The following is a 22,467-nucleotide window of genomic DNA, read 5'->3' on the forward strand; positions in this document are numbered from 1 at the left end:
TGGCGCACGGGCTTAGTTGCTCTGTGGCATGTGGGATCTTCCCGTACCAGGGCTCGAACTCGTGTCCCCTGCACTGGCAGGCAGATTCTTTACCACTGCACCACCAGGGAAGTCCCTCTTTGAAATATTTGAACACCTAAAAATCAGTATTATAGACATATAAAAAACTAATGGAGAATATAAAAATAAGGATAAGGATATATACACATATTTATATGAATACCTAGTGAATGAAAAATGATCAAATAATTCTAGGATCAAAAAGTTGAACAAAGAAAAGTAATTCAGCAGTAAATAATAATTGTCATAACAATGCAAACTCTGATTATTGATGTAAGCAAAATTTGTGATATAATTGTATTGATAGGATAGAGTGAGCAAAGTGGACAACGAATGAGCTAAGGATTCTTTCCCACAACACTTTGCTGACAGACAATACGTAAAAATAAAATAAGAAATGGGAAAAATGGATGCAATGGCAGAAGAAACAGACAAAAAGAATTGAAAACAGTTGATCCTGAGGATGAGACTGAGGAGAGTCAGGTAGGAGAGATGGAACAAGAGACTGATGTCTTTCATTAGAAGCCTTTAAAATCTGGGTTTTTTTCCACCCCTGTGTTTATGAATTACTTTGACACCTATTCCTGTATCCTTTTAGATTGCCTACTGTACTATAGAGCATAGAAAGCTAAACACTTGTATTTCCCAGACTCCCATGAAGTTAATAATTTGCCCTAGGTCCTAATGAACAGACACACTACACTAGACTTGTAGGCAGAAGTAACCAACCTGAGTCAGCAACCATTCATAGAGACTCAATTTCTGTCAAGCACAGAGAGGGAGTCCTTGGGTTCTTGGGCAGCTGGGTTGCAGTTTCTACATGTGTCCCTAGTGACATAAAACGTGAATAGTAGGCAAACCAGTGGGGTTTTCCTACAATAGCCCCATGGTGTGTTGGACATTGTCCATGGCTAGCTCATTTCTGGATTTTATATTCTTATGTAACATCCAAACAAGATTCTTGCCCCCTCTCAAGAGGTTCTGTGAGCTATTTCATAACTTTTAATATACTTTTTTTCTGATTAAACTACCTAGACTGGATTCTGTTGTTTATAACCAAGAACACTCACTGATATATTTAATAAAAACAAGAATTAATTTTTAAAATTCATAATAATTTTTCTAGTCAACTAGTTTATAAATGTAATTCAAGGTACAATTTCTTTTCCATGGTTTACAGTCTCTTCAGTTCAAAGCATCCTTTACTTCGTTCTACTGGCATAAATTTTCAAAAATGTAATATTTAGAATCTTCAACATTAATATTCTCTTTCTGGGCCCTTAAATTGAAAACTTCAAGGTGAACAAGTGTTAATTAGGCCTTTTCTTCTTCCAAATTAAAACTGATGCCAAAATTTTGATCTACGAAGAGGATGCCTGAGTTTGAGATTTGAAGAGGAATTGAAAGGCAGTGTAACAGGTCGCTCCATGGTACTAAATATTGGATCCTATCAAGAAGGCCATGCTCTGGGCCTGCTAGAAAGTAAGTTACCTCTGATATATGTTAAGGTCTCACCTTCTGTAGACTAGTTTTGTTGCTACTGATGATACATATGTAAGATGGCGAACGTAACACTGCTCTGATTGCAAGAGATCATGAGAGACCAATTCACTAGAGTAAAAGCAACAGATTATAAAATCTAAAACTTTCTTAGTGATGCAGATATAGATGTTGGTCAGGACTCTTTGGGTTTTAAGTGACATATGTCCAATACAAACCAAGCCCAAAAGAGGAATTTATTTATTTATGGAACTGCAAGTATGCTAGTTTTTAAACTCTTTGATACTTCTCCCTTGAAAAGTTGAAGCCTAAAAACCCTCCTCTTGAATGTGGACAAACTTAGTGACTTGTTTCTGACTAATAGAATAAAATAAAAGTAAAGGTATGTGACTTTGGAGGCTATGTCGTGAAAGGTATGGTGGCTTCCCCGTTGCTTTCTCTTAGATTATTTTGCTGAAGGAAGCCAGCTCCCACGTCGTGAAGAGAAGTCCACATTGTGAGGAGCTGAGGCCTCCAGCCAACAGCCATGAGGGTGAGCCATATTGGATGTGGATTCTCCAGCACCGATCAGCCTTTAGATGATTGTAGCCCCTGCTGACACCGTGACTGCAAACTCATGAAAGATTTTGAGCCAGATACACCCAGCTTAGTCACTCCCAGATCCCTATCTGAACATGCGTGAGATAGTAAATGTTTGTTGTTTTAAGTTACTAAGTTTTGGCATAATTTGTTACAGAGCAATGTATAACTAATATGAAATGACTCAGAGGTTGGCCTAACTTCCAGCATAGCTTGATCCAGGGGAAAGAAAATCTGTCATCAAGATATTTAGTTCATCTTTTGGCTCTAGTTTTCTGTGTAGAAGCTTCATTCTTCAGAAAGTTTTATCCATACACTTGGGAAAGATGGCTGTCAACAGATTTTGTTCTACAGGCTTATTATGACTTGTGATCCTAGAAGAGGAAATAGATCTCCCAGCCATCATATAGGAAGATTCTGCGGACCCAGCTTGAGTTTCAAGCCCATTTCTAAAGCCAGTCATGGTGGCCGAGTGGAATGAGTATTCTGATTTTCTGCTGTGGCCTTATGTCACCCCTATGCCTAGAGAGGGATCAGGGAAAAAAGATACAGTGATAAGAAGCCTGGATGGTACCACATGGAATGAGGGAAGGATAGTTCTAAAAAAAATTAAGGAAAAGAGATGAAAGAAGTAACAAACAATAGGTATCTACTGAAAAGCTATTCCCATATTTAAACTTCTGCTGTCATTGTGCATAGTATAAACTTCTACATTCAAGGGATCAGTATTGACAGTTTTGTAATGGGTTGTCTGGATGGCAGTGAAGCTCATTTCCAATGGACTCATGCTACGTGCTTTAGTGATAAATAGGATAGAGAAGGTGGTTTTGATCATAAGCATTGAAGACAGTAGAGTCCTTTTGTGAGCATTAGAATCTATGCCTTGTTTATATGATGATAGGGAACAGTGAGAATAATTATTTTATTATCTTTTGTTTGCTTTTGTCTTTTTATTAATTTTTATTGGAGTATAGTTGCTTTACAATGTTGTGTTAGTTTCTGCTGTACGGCAAAGTGAATCAGCTATATGTATACATATATCCCCTCTTCTTTGGATTTCCGTACCATTTAGGTCACCACAGAGCATTGAGTAGAGTTCCCTGTGCTACAGTAGGTTCTCATTATGTTTTATACATAGTAGTATATGTATGTCAACCCCAATCTCCCAATTCATCCCACCCCCCATTACCCCTTGGTATCCATATGTTTGTTCTCTACATCTGTGTCTCTATTTCTGCACTGCAAAGTTCATCTGTATCATTTTTCTGGGAGAATAATTATTTTAAATACCTTGATACATACAATTATTTTAACCTTTTTTCCCAGTAAACTTGTTGGTGCAACAGGAAGTGAACACTGGTAATCCTCTACTTGGTAATCACCATTAAGACCATAGGAAGGTGTTTAGCACTGCTGTAATTTAGGCTTTTATCTTTTCCCACTTAAACGTTTGCAACCAGACTAAACTGTAGAGTTTAGGGATTCACAGTTTGGCGATAAAACTAAAGATATGCAAAGAAATTACTGTAAAAGTTAGGAGAGTGATTATTATTATGGTGTGAAAAAATGGTAAAATTGAGCTGGGGCATAGAAGAGCTTCTGCAGAGACTGGAAAAATTATATTTCTTAACCTAATGGCCGTTAAAAGAGTGTTTGCCTTATAGCAATTCTTTATTGTAAATTTTGAAATCAGGAAGTGTGAGTCCTTAAACTTTGTCCTTTTTCAAGAATATTTTGGCTATTCTGGGTCCCTTGCATTTTCATATAAATTTTAGGATTAGCTTGTTAATTTCTGCAAAGAAGCCAGTTAAGGATTTTGATAGAGATTGTGTGAAATCTGTAGAGCAATATTAATTCTTCTAATTCATGAACACAAGGTGTCTTTCTGTTTATTTAGGTGTTCCATAAATTCTTTAAACGGTGTTTTATAGTTTTATTACACTTCCTTTGTTAAATTTATTCCTATGTATTTTGTTCTTTTGATGCTATTGCAAATGGAATTATTTTTTAATTTTGTTTCAGAGTTTTCACTGCTAGTGTATAGAGTACAATTAATTTTTGAATATTGATCTTGTATCCTGCAACTTTGATATTAGCTTTTGCTATGGTCTGAATGTTTGTGTCCCCCCAAATTCATACGTTGAAATCCTAACCTCACCAAAGATAATGGAATTAGTAGGTGGGGTCTTTGGGAGGTGCTTAATTCATGAGGGTGGGACCCTCATGAATGAGATTAGTGCCTTATAAAAGGGGATCCAGAAATATCCCTAACACCTTTCACCATGTGAGGACACAACAAGAAGTCCGGGACCTGAAAGCAAGCCCTCAGCTGACCAATGTAGCACCCTGATCTTGGGTTCCCAGCCTCCCAAACTGTGAGAAGTTACGTCTGATGTTCATAAGCTACCTAATCTGTGGTATTTTGTTATAGTAGCCTGAATAGACTAAGACAGCACTAATACTTTTTTTGTCAATTCCTTAGGATTTCTACATATAAGATCATGTCATCTGAAAATAGAAATAGTTTTACTTCTTCCTTTTTAGTCTGGATGACTTTATTTTCCCTTACTTGCCTAATTACCCTGCTAGAGCCTCCAGTACAATACTGAAGAGAAGCGGTAAAGATATTTTAATGCAGAAATTTTCAGCCTTTCTTTCACCTTTAAGTAATGTTAGTTGTTGGTTTTTCATACATGCCCTTTTCAGGTTGTGGAAATGCCCTTTTATTCCTAGTGTGTTGAGTGATTGTATCATGAAAGGGTGTTGGATTTTGTCAAGTGATTTTTCCATATGATTGTGTTTTTTTTCCTATATTCTATTAATATGTCATATTGCATTGATTTATGATTAAACTAACCTAACATTCCTGGGCAAATCTCACTTAAGCATGGTGTATAATCCTTTGTATATGTTGCTGGATTCACTTACTTAGTATTTTGCTGAGGATTTTTGCATCTATGTTTATAAGTGATATTTGTCTATAGTTTTCTTTTATGATGTTTTGTCTGGTTTTGGTTTTCATGGTAATACTGGTCTCATGGGATGAGGTAGAAAGTGTTTCTATTTTCTTAGAAGAGGTTATAAAGAATTGGTATTAATTCTTTAAATATTTGGTAAAATTCACCAGTGAAGCCATATGGTCTTAGGGTTTTCTTTGTGCAAAGTTTTTTGAATATGAATTCAATCTCTTTATTTCTGATAGTTCTATTCAAATATCTGTTTCCTCTTGAGTTAGTTTCAGGAGTTTGTGTGTTTCTAGGTGTTGTGAACACCTGTATAAACAGAGTAGACCCTTACCCAAAGTTTGGTTCAGACCGGTGACACCACAAACACCCCAAGAGTATATGAAAAGATTTATTACTCACATAATGAGGCTTTCTGTGGAGAGCAGGGCAGGCCTCCCAACCTGGTCTGAAAATGGCTTAAGAGAGCAGGGAAAGGAAACTGACTTGCAGTTTTTATGATGGTTAACAAATGATGCTGGGATGAGGGTTCCCACCTGGGGGAGAGGGGCCCTTGTATAGTTCAATCATCTCATCAGTGGTAAATGAAAGAACCTGGGCTTTCTTCTCAGCTTGCTCAGATGTGGGACAGAGGGGAAGAGAGAGGAGTAAGGCTTAAAAGACTAGGAATTTGTCCATTTTATCAAAGTTTCTAATTTGTTGGCATACAATTGTTTATGGTATTCTTATAGTCCTTTTTATTTTTGTAAGTTTCATAGTACTTTTCCCTTTTTTTTTTTTGCGGTACGCGGGCCTCTCAATGTTGTGGCCTCTCCCGTTGCAGAGCACAGGCTCCGGATGCGCAGGCTCAGCGGCCATGGCTCACGGGCCCAGCCACCCCGCGGCATGCGGGATCTTCCCGGATCGGGGAACGAACCGGCGTCCCCTACATCGGCAGGCGGACTCTCAACCACTGCGCCACCAGGGAAGCCCCATCCTTTTAAGCTTTTTGTTTAGGCTATTGCTTGCCCCAACTGCTCTACTGCCTCATGCAGCCACAAAAATAATCAGTTGCCTCTGCTTTCAACGGGGCTTTTCACACTTGGCAGTTTCCAATTAGGTCAAGTAAAGATACCTTTGCAAGGGGGGCCTTCAGGGCCTGACAGGTCAAATAATTACAGTTCTCTGGGTATTTGGCTTTGAAACAACTCCAGTCTCATTCTACCTCTTCCAGTGGCTGCCAGACTGCTGGTATTCACTATAGTTGCCAGCTGTCGGTTTTCAAGTCTTCTATGGAGCTGGAGAGGGAGATGAGAATAGGGCAAGTTACAATATCACAGTGCTCACTGTTGTTACAGAGATTCAGCTTTTCTCTTCAATAAACGTTCCTCAGACTGCGGCAAGCCTTAGGTTAATTTCCAGAGTTCTAAACATTTTTGCCAGTTTCTCATTGCTTTTATGGAGGAAAAAATTTTCAAAACTCCTCACTCCAACATTTTTGATGATGTCTTGTTACATACTTTTTTTGAAACCTAGAATGCATTTGTTTCCAATCCCACTACCTTTTCAAACCCTGTCCAGCCATTACCTCCTAGGTGTGAGTGTGGCTTTTCTGAGGACACTGTCTCCTTGGTACTTGCTGCCTTCTTTCCGCTCCAAGTCCAAGGAGGCCGCGACAGAAAGAGAGGTGGCAAAGAGGCTTCGAATGTTTCGGAGCTGGGGCTCCTGATGACGCCATCTACAAACTCAGGGTGGCCTTCATCATTAGATGAAATAAGCAAGAGTTGGATCTATTTTTAGACTGCTGCATTCTATCCTTAAAAGAACAAACTGATAAGTTGAAAATCTCACAATTTTCCATAGTGTTTAAGCGCACAGCTACTGCAGTTAAGACTTATGAGTTCACTGCCTCCTAGCAGTGATGATAATGGTATTCATATTGTTGAGTCACTATGAAAATTAAGTGGAAAACAAAATCCTTGACAGTGTCTGGCATAAGCACTCCATATATAGTTTCTGGCACTTTCATTATCACTGGCAGAGTACCAATACCTAGTATAAATCCTGTATTGTACATCTGAGTAGAAAGGGACCTCAGAAATCCACTCATTCAATTGCATATCCAGGACAATACCTCACAATGCTGCAAATCCCTATCAAATGATATCTAGCATACGTTTTAATATTTCCAAGGACAGGGAGTTGACCATCTCAAAGGCAACTCATTGCATTGCCGCATCACTCTCGTCGTTAGAAAGCTCTTTCTTCTACTGAGCCCCAAATCTTTCTCCCCCTTTTCCCCTGAACACCTCAAAATAAAGCTATTATCTTTTCAGTGTGACAATTCTTCCACTATCTGAAGGCTTCTCAGAAGCATTCTAACTTCTTTCTAGCTCTGGGGAAGAGGTTGGTACTTTCCACTGCTCACCAGATCTCCCCTGCCTCTAATTGCCATGGCCTGAGGTGTCCTCCTGAAATCAAGTGGGACCTGGAAGGTCTGAGTGGAGAAAATAAATTTCCTTTCAGATCACAAGAGATCTCATGATCTGTTTTCTACCTCCCTTCCCATGACAAGTGAATCCCTGCCCCAGCCCTGCCCTGTGAACATTACCAATGAAATACACACACACACACACACACACACACACACGCAAACAGAGAAGAGGTTCAATTTATTGATTGCTCTTTGGGAAAGGTTATATAGAACATTATTGTGGTGGAATTAAATTCTAGTTACAGATTCATAAAACGTTGCTTTCAACCCAATTAGCTTTTATGAGACTATCAAATCCCCTATCATCCTCAGAGACAGCAGAGGACCCCAGTCATTGTCTTCATAAATTTGTTGTTTTAAATGATTAAAGCAGACATAATACATAATGCAGTTGATATTAAATACATTGAGAATGACAAATCAGTAGAACTACTTTCACTCTTCAGCATTAACTGGTCATTTATAAATGTTCTGTACATACATTTTTTATTTCAGATTTTCTCCTTAAAGGAACTTGTGAACTGTTCATTATTATCTGCTATTTGTTTGTATACACACATTTTAATTCTTCCAAAATAACATTTAAGATCTTTCTTAAATTGCCTCAGAAATGTTAACCTTTAAGGAACATTCAATTAAAAAAATAAAAGCTCAGGTCTTGACTCTGTAACACACGTTCAGATGTGTCAAGATTTTGTTTCCCTCTGATAAAAGCCTCCAACAATATACAATGCGCCAGCCTCTTCTTTTGCTCAACTCAGAGGAAGTCATATAAAGGAGAAAAAAAACATGCTTGAAATCACAGTGACCAAAGGATTTGAGTTAATAATTACATTAAATAACCATAACTTTTTGATTAACTATTCACATTCCACACAGTGGAAATTATCCTTTCCTCCAGATTTTTCACTTACATTTTTAACTTTGCAGAACTACAATAACAAAAAACAACTTACAGACTTGCAGGATGTGTTTTTCTCTTTTAATGCCAAGCACAAAGTGTACATCATAAAATTCATATTTGGTGTTTGGCATTATTTTAATAGGAAAGATCTAGATCACAAATATCTTGCCATAAAAAATTCTACTATAGTAATGAAAAAAACATATCATTACATCATCGGTGACTCCAATACAATATGTGACAGATACGGCACGTTCAATAAATGTTGGAAGACACGCGGGACTTGGGCTAGTCTTAATGTAGACACAATAAGAAAAGCAGACATTTCCCTCTTTGGCTAGTGCTGTGCTTTTAGGGCAGTTATGCTGCTGATTACCCCAGTGAAGCTCATTTTGAGGAAATTCTCTTTACTTAAGCCAAATCCAACTTACATGCAAGACTGTGGTACAGGGCTTCCCTGGTGGCGCAGTGGCTGAGAGTCCGCCTGCCGATGCAGGGGACGCGGGTTCGTGCTCCGGTCCGGGAAGATCCCACATGCCGCGGAGCGGCTGGGCCCGTGAGCCATGGCCGCTGAGCCTGCGCGTGCGGAGCCTGTGCTCCGCAACGGGAGAGGCCGCAACAGTGAGAGGCCCGCGTACCGCAAAAAAAAAAAGTAAAAAAAGACTGTGGTACAAGCTACTAAAAGAAGATTCCTGCTGCCAACTGAAGTCATCTCTTTTTAACAAAACTGCATGCTCGTGGCAGAGTCAGAACAAGAGAGATTCGGTGTCTGCTGGTTCTGAGCGTCCTTCCTCCTCTCTAGTGTGGTTTTATATTTTCAGCTCCTTCCCCTTTCTTTTCCTCTCCCCCACCCTCAAAATTCTAGCTTAGCATTTGCATGCTTAATTAAATCCATTCTGCGTTTTATTGTTGGGAGGACGTGGACGATACAAGGATTTAGGGCAGGGGCATACGGTGTATGTGACATGCACAGACGATGTGTTTGCACAAATTCGCCTAGTGTAGAATCATCAGTAGTGAATTTCAAAGTTTTAAAATTAGACCCAATATTTCGGGTGTTCAAGATGACTTCTGCCTCAAAGTATGGTTCCTATTTATTTGTTAGTAGGGAAAGCACTGGACCAAAACAAAAATAAAATAAAAACAGCCTCTTTAGTTGCATTGGTTCTTTGAATGCTGGAGCCTTCATGGGCAACTGAAACACAAGTCTATGGTGTTTGTTTCCCATGTTACACATGACTTGGCTGGTGAGACTGAGAGGATGCAAGGCAAGAATCGTATCGGGGGTGGGGGGGTTTACATATAAAACCTCAGGCTTGAAGAGAGCAAGTTGTCCAAATCCAAAATGCAGGAAGGTTCACCCACCCTGTGCTTTGGCCATCAGATAAATACTAAATACGCATTGCAAATAACCTAAGTTTAATCAGGGAACAGTAGTTTCCAAATGGTTACAATGTTACATAAATCCTACCAGCTGTAGGACAGCTAATGCACACAAACACTCTCATTTCTTAACTGGGGGTTCCCATTAGACCCTTCAAGGGCAAAGGAAGAAGGGCTGGTGTATCCCTTACATGTCCTCCCTGACTTTTGACTACTCCTTAGCCAGAGGCAATCTCCTTCCTTTCCTTACTCTCCTCTGCTCTCCAGCTCAATCTCTTATAGATGGCTAAAACAAAAAGACCCCAAATATACTTCTTTCTAGAAAGGAGCAGGCCTAAACGCTCTTATCTTAGCCTGGTCCTTCACTGTCAGGTACATTCGGCAGAGGCAGAATCTTTACAATACAGGGTTGTGGCTCTCAGAAACATGACACAGGAATAAGGAATTGGGAAAGAGGTGATTATACCCCAGCCTAAAGGAAAGATAATAAGACCTTCTGCTTATAAGGTTTTTGTCTTTTTCCTATTCCTGTGGGGGGGGGGGTTTCTGAACTACATCTTTTGTCCATCTGAGGGGCCAAGCAGGAGGGGATGTTTTGGTTTTGCTCACTCACTTGGTTCTGAAAATAGGAGTGGTCAATATTTATGTTTTAAGTTTGGTATTGGGTTACAGCTAATTTCCACAGTCACAGTGACTCACAAAGTTAATGATCTTGGGGGGGCAATTTCATTTCTCCTCTGTTTCCTTGGGTTCTTTAAATACCAGGAAAAAACTTGCTAAAGCATGGGTCTCACCATGTTTGGGGGTTGGCCTTTCCAGGCTCTGCACACCTCCCTCCTGAATTTTGCTGGGCCAACTGGTCCTCACCTGCGATCTCTCCCTTCTCTCAATCCTCTAACCTTCCTGCCCTACCAGCCTCCCCCAGAGTCTGAAAGGTCTTCCCCAAATAGGGAACATTTGCATCTGTGGTCAAGTGAGTTACTTTAGAGCCTCTGGCAGGTAGGGGATTAGACGGAAATAGTCACTGAGATCCTAAGAAGGGATGGACTGTGACAGGGAAGAGGAAGGGGGAAAGCAAGCACAGGTTGAAATATCCTAAGGCCAAGGCAGCACTAAAACAGATCTCTTGCCCTCAGAGTAGCCTCTTCCATTAACATTCATTCTGAAGGGAGGTTCTGGTCCCCAGGAGGGCACATGGAAGACCAAGGCAGAACCCTGCCCCTCCAAATGTGCCTCAGGTGGTGTGGGCTTTCCGTACCATCCCGCATGGAAGCAGATACGTTTACATAATAGGAAGTACCCTCTAGCAGAGACTGTGTTTCCTCTGGTGTCTGCAAACACCCACAGGGACCCATGCACACTCATGCACACAAACTACACACTAGCAGGCTCCTGGCAGAAGGCAGCTGGTGGTTCTTCTTGCCTCTAGATTTAAGCCAAGTAAGAATCAGGTTGATTTAGGTCTGGTTCTGGGCCCGCCTGGGGGCTTGCACCCCAAGGACAGGCTGGGTAGGCCCGGCTTAATCCAAATCGATGGATATGCAACGACACTGCTTGACACGAGTGACCCTCTTCTTCTTGGTGGGTGGCTGTAGTTCGGGGCAGTTGAGCGTGACCATCATGGTGGTGAACTTCTTGGGCTTGCAGAAGGAACAAGACTGAAAAGAGCCCTCCTCCTTCCGGATGTGCCTGGGGATATAGAAGGAGTTGCACTGGCCGTAGCAGAAACGGTTGATGATGGTGCGGCTGTTGCAGCCCTCCTCGTGGATGGTCTGCTTCAGCGGCTGGGTTTTGCACCAGTCTCGCTTCAGGTATTTGCGCTCCGTCACATGCAGGGCCTCCTGGCTGGACTCCAGCACTTCCTCCCCGGGCACGGTAGTGCCCCGCCCCTGGCCCCGCCCCCGGTTCCTGGAGCCAGGCTGCTGGGGAGACTGAGTCTGCTCCGAGTCATTGTGCTGGGCCTTGTCTGGCGGGGGGATGGCCCCTTGGGACCCCTTCTTTTTCCCTTCAGCAGCCGGCAGCAGGGTCCCCAAGAGGAGAAGCAGGGCTCCCACAGTGTAGGCCGTACGGCTCATGCTAAAGGGGGGAGACACAGAGAGGAGAGACATGAAAAATGGAAAAGATAATTAATGAAAACATTCATAAAACAGCTAATGTTTTGTCAGGCACTTGCTAAACACTCGACGTAAACGATTTCATTGCCTCTCACGGTATCTCCGTGCATTAGGTACTGTTATTCTCGTGACCCTCTGGGCCATTAAGCCATGAAGTAGCTTGCCCAGGGTCAGCCAGCGAATAAGCCAAGATGTGAGCTCTGTCACTTGTCCTCCCAGGGGAATTGCTTCCTGGCTTCTGACACCAACTACGTTTGACTTTGTATTATGGTCCCTTAACTGTATTCATTCTTTTTTTCTTTTAATTGAAGGATAGTTGATTTATAATGTGTTAATTTCAGGTGTACAGCACAGTGATACAGTTATACATATATATATTTATTCTTTTTCAGATTCTTTTCCATTATAGGTTATTACAAGATACTGAATACAGTTAGGGTCCTTGTTGTTTATTTTATATATAGTTATTCATTCTTGCACTTGACAATATTTGGTTAAGTTCCTGCTACGTAAACAGATGAATTAGCCTCGCCAGCCAGAGGGCTCATCTGACAGGAAAGGGTCTCACTATTTCTCCCTGACTGGCCTGAGCCCTTCCTGAGTTCGCTTCGTTGGATGCTTATGAGATGTTCAGTGTTATCAGGCATCGGAAGGAGATGTGTGGAGGCCAGAAAGAGGAAGAATCCTTCACAGGAAGAGCACTAGACGAAAAGTCAAGACTCAGCTTCTAGTCGAAGTCCTAGGATAACAGCTTGCTTTCTGACCTAGAGAAAATTTCACTTTACCTTTTAATAAATGACTTTATTTAAGCAAAGATACAAACACCTCATATCCCCAGATATGTTGTTCAGATCAAAATTGATGTAAAACTGAAAGCAATTAGAAAACTAACTAAATATGGTGGTACTGCAGACAGAACAAATTACTTTACCAGAAAGATCACGTAATTCATAAGATTCCTGGATCACTCATTCTCATTTTTAAACTGGGCACAGATATTCATTATATCATTCTTAATACCACGATACACATTGTTCTACTTTTATTTATTTATTTTAATTAATTTATTTATTTATTTTTGGCTGTGTTGGATCTTTGTTTCTGTGCGAGGGCTTTCTCCAGTTGCGGCGATCGGGGGCCACTCTTCATCGCAGTGCGCGGGCCTCTCACTATCACGGCCTCTCCCGTTGCGGAGCACAGGCTCCAGACGCGCAGGCTCAGTCGTTGTGGCTCACGGGCCCAGCCGCTCCACGGCATGTGGGAACTTCCCAGACCGGGGCACGAACCCGTGTCCCCTGCATCGGCAGGCGGACTCTCAACCACTGCGCCACCAGGGAAGCCCATCTACTTTTAAAATAATGAAGTACGTCCTTCACATATGTGTGTGTGTGTATATAGAATTTAGAAGGTAGAAAATGGACACAAGAGAACAGGTATGTGCAAATATTTACATTAGTAAGTGCCACAGACATGTTGAATAAGTTAATGATAATGAATTATTGTGGATGGGTCTGGAGTTAGATATGGGTCAGTAGGAGCAATGGCATATGAACAATGGCAAAAAAAAATGAAATAAGGGGAGTGGAGGCAAAGGGAAAACTGACAAAAAACTCGGAAAGTTGGGGCTTCCCTGGTGGCGCAGTGGTTGAGAGTCCGCCTGCCGATGCAGGGAACATGGGTTCGTGCCCTGATCCGGGAAGATCCCACATGCCGTGGAGCGGCTAGGCCCGTGAGCCATGGCCGCTAAGCCTGCGCGTCCGGAGCCTGTGCTCCGCAACGGGAGAGGCCACAACAGTGAGAGGCCCGCGTACAGCAAAAAAAAAAAAAAAAAAAAAAAGAGGGTGCAAGAGAGAAGCATCAGAGTCTTAAGATTCTCCTGGGACAGTGGTTCTCAAACCTGAGTGTGTAATCACCTGGGGATATTGTTAAAATGCAGATATCATTCGGTAGGTCTGCCTTTCTAATAAGCTTTGAGCTGCAACACCTGTGGCACCTGCAGCCGTGGGGCACAGAGGGAGCTGTGAAAATGTGGAGGGATTTTCTTCTCCATGAGCACAGTTTCAAATTCCCAGCCTCCCTCCTCAGGCCATCACACCAAGTCTGACCTGAATCCAGAGGTTTCCCCTGTCTTCCACGTCCACCACAGTTCTGAACCCGAGGACACAGCTGTGAAGTACCCACGTCCCTGCTCTCTTCTGTCCACCAGTGTGACACATGATAACCACTAAATGCAATTTAACAGTCACCTCACCGTGGCCCCCAAGGAGCTATCCAAGTTGGTATTAGTAGCTGGAGCAGTTACTTTTCAAAGACAAAGGCAGGGTGGAATCTGCATTCTCTAAAGGGCAGCCCCTGTAAGTAAATACCATGCAACCCTAAGGATAATGTCCAATTAAGATAATTAAATATTAAATTCAAACTATTCTTAAATGGCACCATCTTTTAGACATTAACCTAGTACTTTTGGGCAAGTTCAAGTTTGGAGCTGATAATGTGACATTTAGCTCCTGCTCTGACTCCCTGGCTTTGGTCAGTTTATGTTACAGCATTTTTGTTCTTTAAACAGAGCATTTTTTGCCTCAACAACAGCAACAAATTAATTTCCTTGTTTTGTCTTTAAAACACCACTTATAAAACAGTGCTGATTTTCTCCAGAGAGTAGGACAACTTGAGCCATGACGGACCAGTCTCCTGGGCAAATATCTTGTGAATTCAAGAAGCTTTCACAAGTTTCTGTTTTTATTCAATTCCAGGCCACGATCTAAATTAAAATTCACTCTCTGCCCATTTCCAAGAGGAACACATAAGACAGCCCTAGGCCACCACCCACCATCTTCCCCATCCCTCCTAAAAATGGCCTCCAGAACAATCCAAGATTTCAGAGCCAACATCACAGAGGCCAATCTGAGACTTGACTGGGAAGGTATATTGACTGCATGGGAGAGATTCAAGTCATGGGGCCAGCCATACCCACAAACATCTATCCAAAAAAAAGCAATTTTCTTTCTCTACACCACTTAAGGACCTCCTTTATACTCAGCTTTCCCTATCTGGCATTTCCCATCTGTCATTAAATAAATATCAAGTCTGAGAGTCATGAGGGCTTTTTCATCACCTCTTCCTCCATGCCTGGCAGAGTAGATGCTCTTTTGTTCAATGAATGATTGTCATGGACCACACTGACCGACAGAGTTTCTGTTCTTTGCATTTAAAATGTCTTCACACATGCTGAAGATCAGCAGAGTCTAGCCTATAGGGAGCTTCTTAATGCTTCTCTTCCTTTTTCCAAGAAAACTCCAAATACCTACTTCTTTTTACGTGGTCCCATGGAGAACACTATAGGGTTTATATTTCCAATTAAAGCCATTGTATTCTCTCACTTTGTCCCAGCTTACACTTCCCCCTCCCCGTGTCCTCAGGTCCATTCTCTACGTCTGCATCTTTTTTCCAGTCCTGTCCCTAGGTTCTTCAGAACCATTTTTTTTTTAGAGAGAGAGACAGTGGCATGGACATATATACACTACCAAATGTAAAATAGATAGCTAGTGGGAAGCAGCCACATCGCACAGGGAGATCAGCTCGGTGCTTTGTGACCACCTAGGGAGGGTGGGAGGGAGACGCAAGAGGGAGGGGATATGGGGATATATGTATATGTATAGTGGTCACTTTGTTATACAGCAGAAACTAACACACCATTGTAAAGCAATTATACTCCAATAAAGATGTTAAAAAAAAAAGCCATTGTATTCACTCTGGAAGAAACCAACAATAAAGCAGTAAATTCAAAATTAGTCAACTGGTTTTCTGTTTTAATTTGGACTGACTTCCTGTTCCTATGGGAGTGTGCAAATCCCATGAGAAAAAGGGGTCTAGAGTGACAGACTTTTTCTTTTTTTTAGAGTGACAGACTTTTAAAGAAAAGTAAATTTTTCTCAAAATTTATTAGGTGTGAAAAATATTATGAAATGGCTTTTCATTTTCAAAAAGCCTACTCTTTAAATATCTTCAGCTTTTGAGTTCTTAAATCTTATAACTAGTTATTTGGAGAGAGGAAAAAAACCACTTCAGGGGGCTTCCCTGGTGGCGCAGTGGTTGGGAGTCCGTCTGCCGATGCAGGGGACACGGGTTTGCGCCCCGGTCCGGGAGGATTCCACATGCCGCGGAGCGGCTGGGCCCATGAGCCATGGCCGCTGAGCCTGCGCGTCCGGAGCCTGTGCTCCCCAACGGGAGAGGCCACAACAGGGAGAGGCCCGCGTACCGCAAAAAAAAAAAAAAAAAAAACGTTAGGAATCTCAATCAACAGAGACCTCAGCTTCTTAGAGAACAGCAGTGCTCTGAAGGACTCTGCATATCCCACACAAGTAAGAGGGAGGGGGATGAGAACTAGAACCGGTTCTAGAACCAGGGCTCTGTCAAGTCACTGTGGTCAGTCACCCAACCTCCTCCACACCAAAATGATCTTGATTACTCATTAAAGGAAATAGGGCTGTTGTGTTCTTGAAATCCCAATTGTATTGCCACCAAATAATTTTCACTCTGTAAATATCACAGACATGGAGGAAACCAAGAAAATGTAAGTTCCTTAGGTATAATTCTTTTTCCCATCAACACCTAGCAAAGTGCCTCGTTATCAAAAATGAATCCAAAGGCTAATCCAGATTTAGGTCTTACGAATTATCATCCATTATCCAAACGAGAGCTGAAAACAGTTCTGGTAATTTGCATTCATGAAATGACCCACTCACATTATTAAATGAAAGCTGCATCTCATGGACCCAGAGCGCATCAGACACCCACAAAGACCTCCCTTTATTCTCCTTTGCGGACAATATTCTTTTCAGATGCTACCTCAGCTTCCCCTTAATGTATTTCTGCTTCTCCAACTAATGTGATCAAATTTTCATGATGAGTTTCTCTGCAACTGTTTCCCACCAGCAAGACCCACCCACCCCTATCTTTTTTCTTCCTTTACCACTGTTCTCCCCTCTAATCCATTTGTCCCAGAGGACGTAGATACTCTCAGAGCATGTCTCCTCTATCTGATGCTTTCCTTCAGGTTGCCCCAAGTTATCAACAGCGAACATCTGCACAAAAATACGCCCTATCAGCCACCCTCTGTCCTGTGCAGGTCATGGTGATTTATTCCAATCTTCGCCAGGCTGTGAGAACACAATCATGGAATTCTGGGGAATCAGAAATAAAAGTGTTACATGTAACCTGTTTCCAATATTCTCGATGTCTTTGGAAAAGTTTAGGCCAGCTCCTTTCAGCACTCTTCTTGCCGTATTTCTCATTTTCGCTAAGCAACCTGCTTGTATTCAGTTAAATGGAGTGCTGAGTGGGATAAACAGTGGGGAGACAATGACCAGCAAGCCAAATGTCTGGGGCTGATCAATTCCTCTTGATGAATTGAATTTTAGAAAGCTATTCAACAGGCATGCCATCAAATTATTCCCCAGTATTAAAAAAATAATGGAAGTGACAGCACAGGCTCTAAGTGCAGGCCAGGTTTTAGAAGACCCTATTCCTATTTCTCAGAACTAAATCTTTGAGAAGGGCAAAGGTTGTTTTTAAATTGGATCTTTAATTTTTAAAAAGGCAGTCAACTTTTAGAAATTGAGCAGAGAAGCTCTTAAGAATATACTGCATTGGGCTTCCCTGGTGGCGCAGTGGCTGGGAATCTGCCTGCCAATGCAGGGGACACGGGTTCGAGCCCTGGTCTGGGAAGATCCCACATGCCACGGAGCAACGAAGCCCGTGAGCTACAACTACTGAGCCTGCACGTCTGGAGCCTGTGCTCTGCAACGGGAGAGGCCGCGACAGTGAGAGGCCCGCACACCGCGATGAAGAGTGGCCGCCGCTTGCCGCAACTAGAGAAAGCCCTCGCACAGAAACGAAGACTCAACACAGCCATAAATAAATAAACAAATAAATAAATTAAAAAAATAAAAGAATATACTGCATTTATTTTTTTGCTTTCAGACAATTTGCACCAAAGGCAAACTAGTAGAGGATAAAGTCTCATCCTGTATGTATTGCAAGTACCCTAACTGCAACCTCCCTATTCTGAAGACCATTCAGGCTAAGTCAGGCTTGGGCCCAACATCATATAGGGCAGGGAGGAGACCACCTAGTAGTTAAGTATCTCAGGAGCTCTCGAGGCTCATCCGAAGATTTTTTGGTGAAGTTAATGATGGTATACAATTCTTGTGGTCAACAGGAGACAAGTTAGAAAGTAATAAATGTTAAATGTTCACTGAGCGGCACTATTGAGAGTCAGTCAAGCCATAGGTTCTATATTGTAGTGAAAGATGTGTGTTGGTCCCTGTGTGAGTGGGATTTGTGATTTCATTTCAGAACCACCTTGTGGTACACGCTGACGTCCTATAATGTTACTGCCTCTCCCAATACCACCACTAAGAGCCACCTCTATTTTTTAAATCCTATGCCAGGCATTATGCTCAATTCTGACTGAATTTTATAATTGATTTTTCACAACAAAATATGAGGTAGACAATATCATCTTCCTTTTACGGATCAGGGAATTCAGACTCTGAAAAGTTAGGAATTTGTCCAAGGTCGCACAGCCCCTCATGGGAAAGACAGGGTTTGAGCCCCATTCTCCCTAGCCCCCAAACACATGTCCTTAACCACTATTCTATGGACACTCAGCACGGTATTTAATAAGGGACACATGGACTTGTTTCTAATGCAATCAAATTTGAACAATATTGTGACTCAAATAATTCTCTATTTTGTTCACATGTAAAGAAAAAAACCTTTCTGGTCCCAGGAATTATTGTTGTACTTTGCATTTCTAAGAGCATATGTTAAAACTAAAGACAATTCCTTGCAGATGTAAGACATAGGCTGATAACACTGGCCTGATTTGTGCTTTCAGTTGGATGCTACAGTCACCTCCCCTACCTCCCCCACTCCTTTTACATAAAAGGTTTAGGTTTTCCCGTCTGTCCTACACTCTCTATTCTGCACAGCTTTGCTGCTTCACAGCTTTGCTGCTGACAAGCATTTCTTGGGAGCTGGGTTTGTGGCATAAAATTTCGTGGCATTGTATCACTTTTAACACTTAAACCTTAAGATTAGGGCTTCAGTTTAGAAGACAAGGCAGGCAGCTCTCATTCAGAGAGGTGAGGATGTAATAGGTTTCTGTTCTCCCCTGTGTAACCATTCACACAAGTCTATGTTAGCCAACTTGGATTTCCCATAGATCGTGCATGGGTTACCAAAACATTTCACTCAAAACGAACTTTTAAGAAAATAGGAAACCTGTGAAATTACAAAGTTTACAAAACACTTTAATTCCTACAATGACCTGGGGGTTAAACACACACACACAGCCCTACACACAGCAACTAAGTTCTAAAGAGCCCTTAAATAATTAGTTAATACTAACAATTTGGAGTGTGCAATTTATCCAGTGATGGTAATCAAATCGCCTACCACTGTAGGCTGCAGTGTGCCCGGGAGGAGATGAGAATCTGTAATTTTGTTTAATATTCTTCTTTCCCTCCTTGCTTTGAAAAGTCCATCCTTTTAAGTCCTGCATCCCAGAAAGAGAGACAGAGAGAGACAGAGAGAGAGACAGAGAGAGAGAGAGACAGAGAGAGAGAGAGAGAGAGAGAGAGAGAGAGAAGGGAGGGAAGAAAGAAAGAAAGAAAGAAAGAAAGAAAGAAAGAAAAAAAAAGAAAGAAAGAAAGAAAGAAAAAGAAGGAAAGAAAGAAAGAAAAAGAAAAAGAGGGTGCTGGAAAGTGGAAAGCCCTGGGTGAAAGAAGACTCCTCACCCTGAGTTCAGGGTTATCTTAACCTCTTCTCCGCTATTTATTTAACTTGTATGTACAGCCAAAAGGAAGCCACTACTCTGGGGTCCCTGGGACAGCTTAAGTCCCTGGTGACCCACTTAACACAGTAGATTGTTTTAATCAACTCGTGTCCTGGCACCATCTCGAAGGGGAACATAAACAGACGCGCACACCGCTTGGATCTGCTCTTTCCAGCGGGAGATCCAATTACCTACCGATGGTCGCCTCTCTGCCCTTGTAACATTTAAGAAGAGATTTTTAACCCCTAACTTCGAGGCTATATTTCTGTCTAAAAGAGGAGAAAGCGCACCCAGATTTGACTGGGGAGCCAGCTCTGGGCGCGCTGGAAGGGCTTCACTGGAGAGGCTCCTGTCTGCCCCCTGCCTCGCCCGGGGGGCCATCACCAGAGCCCTGCGCGGGGAAACGCCAGGCTGGGGCGCCCCCAAGGCAGAGCTGGGATCCGAAGACAATGCCAAGCCAGAGCGGTGGCGCGTCTGTTCTTCCTAAGCCAGAAATCTACGAGTAACTCCGGCCGTCAAGGTGACGGCCCCGACACCCCACCGCCCGCCTGCCTTGCTCCGTGAGCTGCAGAGGGGTCAGCAAAGTGGCGGGGGAGGACGAGGGATGACCTGGGCGTCCAAGCCCGGGGACCAGCCTCCCGCCGCCAGTCCCGCCTAGTCCGTCTCTAGGAAGGCGCGGCGAGGTGAGGCAGGGGCCTCTCGGACACAAATTAAAGGGTACCCGCACAAGTGGGACCCGGCGAGTTGTCACTGCCCATTGCCCGGACGTCCGCAGTTCAGCCGAGAAGCGCATGGGGCAGGGAGAAGCCTAGAAGAGGAAACAGCGCGCACAAGCGCGCAGTGTGTGCGGTGTTTGCTATGTGAGCACCGCGGGCTCGCGGGACTAGGCGTCCGGGACCGCGCACCTCACTTCAGCTGTCCAGTTACCTGACCCTTGGGTTTCCGCCACGGCGGAACTCCGCAGCTCCGCTGTTGCATGAGTCTCCATCTTGGGGAGAGGCAAATGCATCGCTGATTCTCAGGATCCACCACCTCAGGGCAGGATCACTCACGGCCCTCCGACGTGCGCGCCCCGAAAGTCCCCAGACCCAGCGCCCCGCCTCAAACAAATGGGACCCTCTCATTGCAACCTGCCCCGGTGTTTGCGGTCGAGCTGAAGGTCCCCGCAGCGCCTCACTGCTCCCGCTCGCTCATTATCCCTCTGCTCCTGCGCTCTGGACTCACGGACTCTGCGCCCTCACCCAGCGGACGCGACTGGCAAGCGCGGCTGCCAAACACACCAGGAGCGTTATTAGCGGAGCTCCGGGAGGTGGAACTGGGATGCGGGGCTCTTGCTCTTGACATCCTCTTTCCCAGTCTTGCCCTGCAGACCGCGCAAGATGAGGTCATGGCAGCCAAGACCTTGGCACGAAAGACCCCGCGATGGTTCTTCAGGGTTCACCCAGGGATCGCGGGGCCTCGGCCTGCGCTCACGAAGGGCTACGGCAAGTCTGCACGGAGCGAGACGCGGCAGTCGTTTGCCGACCCCTACACACACACACACACACACACACACACACACACACACACACACACACACACACACACACACACACACACACACACACACACACACACACACACACACACACACACACACACACGCCCGCGCCTCCGCGCTCACCTGTCAGTGCTGCGGGCCTTCGGGGCCTGCGCTCTCGACGCGTGGCGCGGTGTGCGGCCGCGGCACGAGCCGCCCGGGCTCGGCGCGGGGTCAGCGGGACAGAGAGCACCGCTCTTGCTGCACACTAGGTCGCCCGATCCGCGGAGGGCGCACCGAGTGCGGGGCATCGCGCCGTCTCCCGTTTAAATGCCGGCGGCGGAGCGCGGCGCCCGGGGCCGCGCCTCTCCATTGGCCAGGCGCCGCCGCCGCCGCGGGACCCGCTATCCGCCCCCTTTCCCGGTACTGCCCCCGCCCCCCGCACCCCTCCTGCCTCCCCGCGGGGTCCCCTCTCCGCCTGCCTCGCCTCTTTGTCTGCTCCCCCCGCCCAGGCCGGCTGGGAGAGGTCACCCCAGGGAACCGCGCCTGGAATGCACAGCAAATCACATTTTCCGCTCCCGTTGGAGGGGGAAGCGCGGGAGGAAATCCCCCCGGCTCCCGGCCCCTCATTCCTCCTCTGCCCCAGGCCTGGGCTTTTCCTCTCGCCGGCTCCGCTCCGCCTGCGTCGGCCCCGCGACGCTCTCGGTCCCGGAGACTGCCCCGGGAAGAGCAAGACCTCCGTGGGATCGCGACCAATTAGGCGATCCTTTCCCCGTGGACGGAGCGGGACTGCAAGGCGCTCTGGTTGAGCGGTCGCCACGGCTCTGGTGCGGCTCCGCCCGAGGCCCCCAACTTCGAGGGCGCTGACCCCTGCGCCCCCGTTAACCCCGGCGGTCTCGCCGGCCGCCAGCAGGAGCCTGTCGCCAATATGACACCCTCCTCTCCTCGCCCGCCACGGGTTCTTTCAGCCCAGATGCCGGCGGCCTCGGGTGTGAGTGTACAGGAGGGAGTAACGAGGGGCAGAATAAACCTAAAAGGACCCTAAAAAATCTAAGATGGAAAATCAAGCTTTCCATTCCTGAGCCATTTTTAAAAGGGAGAGAACAGTCGCTAGGAGAGAAGAGGTTTTCCG

The 22,467-nt window shown here is 44.4% G+C and overlaps 1 protein-coding gene across 3 annotated transcripts; it reads right to left on the reverse strand.

Annotated features, from left to right (window-relative positions):
* Window positions 1-7,736: 7,736 nt before the first annotated feature.
* GREM1 (gremlin 1, DAN family BMP antagonist) lies at window positions 7,737-21,661 on the reverse strand. 3 transcript variants are annotated; one of them, XM_067742298.1, is made up of 2 exons: window positions 21,480-21,661; window positions 7,737-11,938 (listed from the first exon to the last, which is right to left on the reverse strand). In XM_067742298.1, exons 1-2 carry the CDS (start codon window positions 21,644-21,646, stop codon window positions 11,383-11,385), a joined length of 723 nt encoding a protein of 240 aa, XP_067598399.1. In that variant the 5' UTR covers window positions 21,647-21,661; the 3' UTR covers window positions 7,737-11,382. The 3 variants fall into 3 exon arrangements, with proteins under 3 accessions (XP_067598399.1, XP_067598407.1, XP_067598389.1); XM_067742306.1 differs by lacking the exon at window positions 21,480-21,661 and adding an exon at window positions 20,947-21,087; XM_067742288.1 differs by lacking the exon at window positions 21,480-21,661 and adding an exon at window positions 20,744-20,895.
* Window positions 21,662-22,467: the final 806 nt, after the last annotated feature.

The sequence above is a fragment of the Pseudorca crassidens genome, chromosome 1 (genome assembly GCF_039906515.1).
Source record: "Pseudorca crassidens isolate mPseCra1 chromosome 1, mPseCra1.hap1, whole genome shotgun sequence".
Lineage (NCBI taxonomy): Eukaryota > Metazoa > Chordata > Mammalia > Artiodactyla > Delphinidae > Pseudorca > Pseudorca crassidens.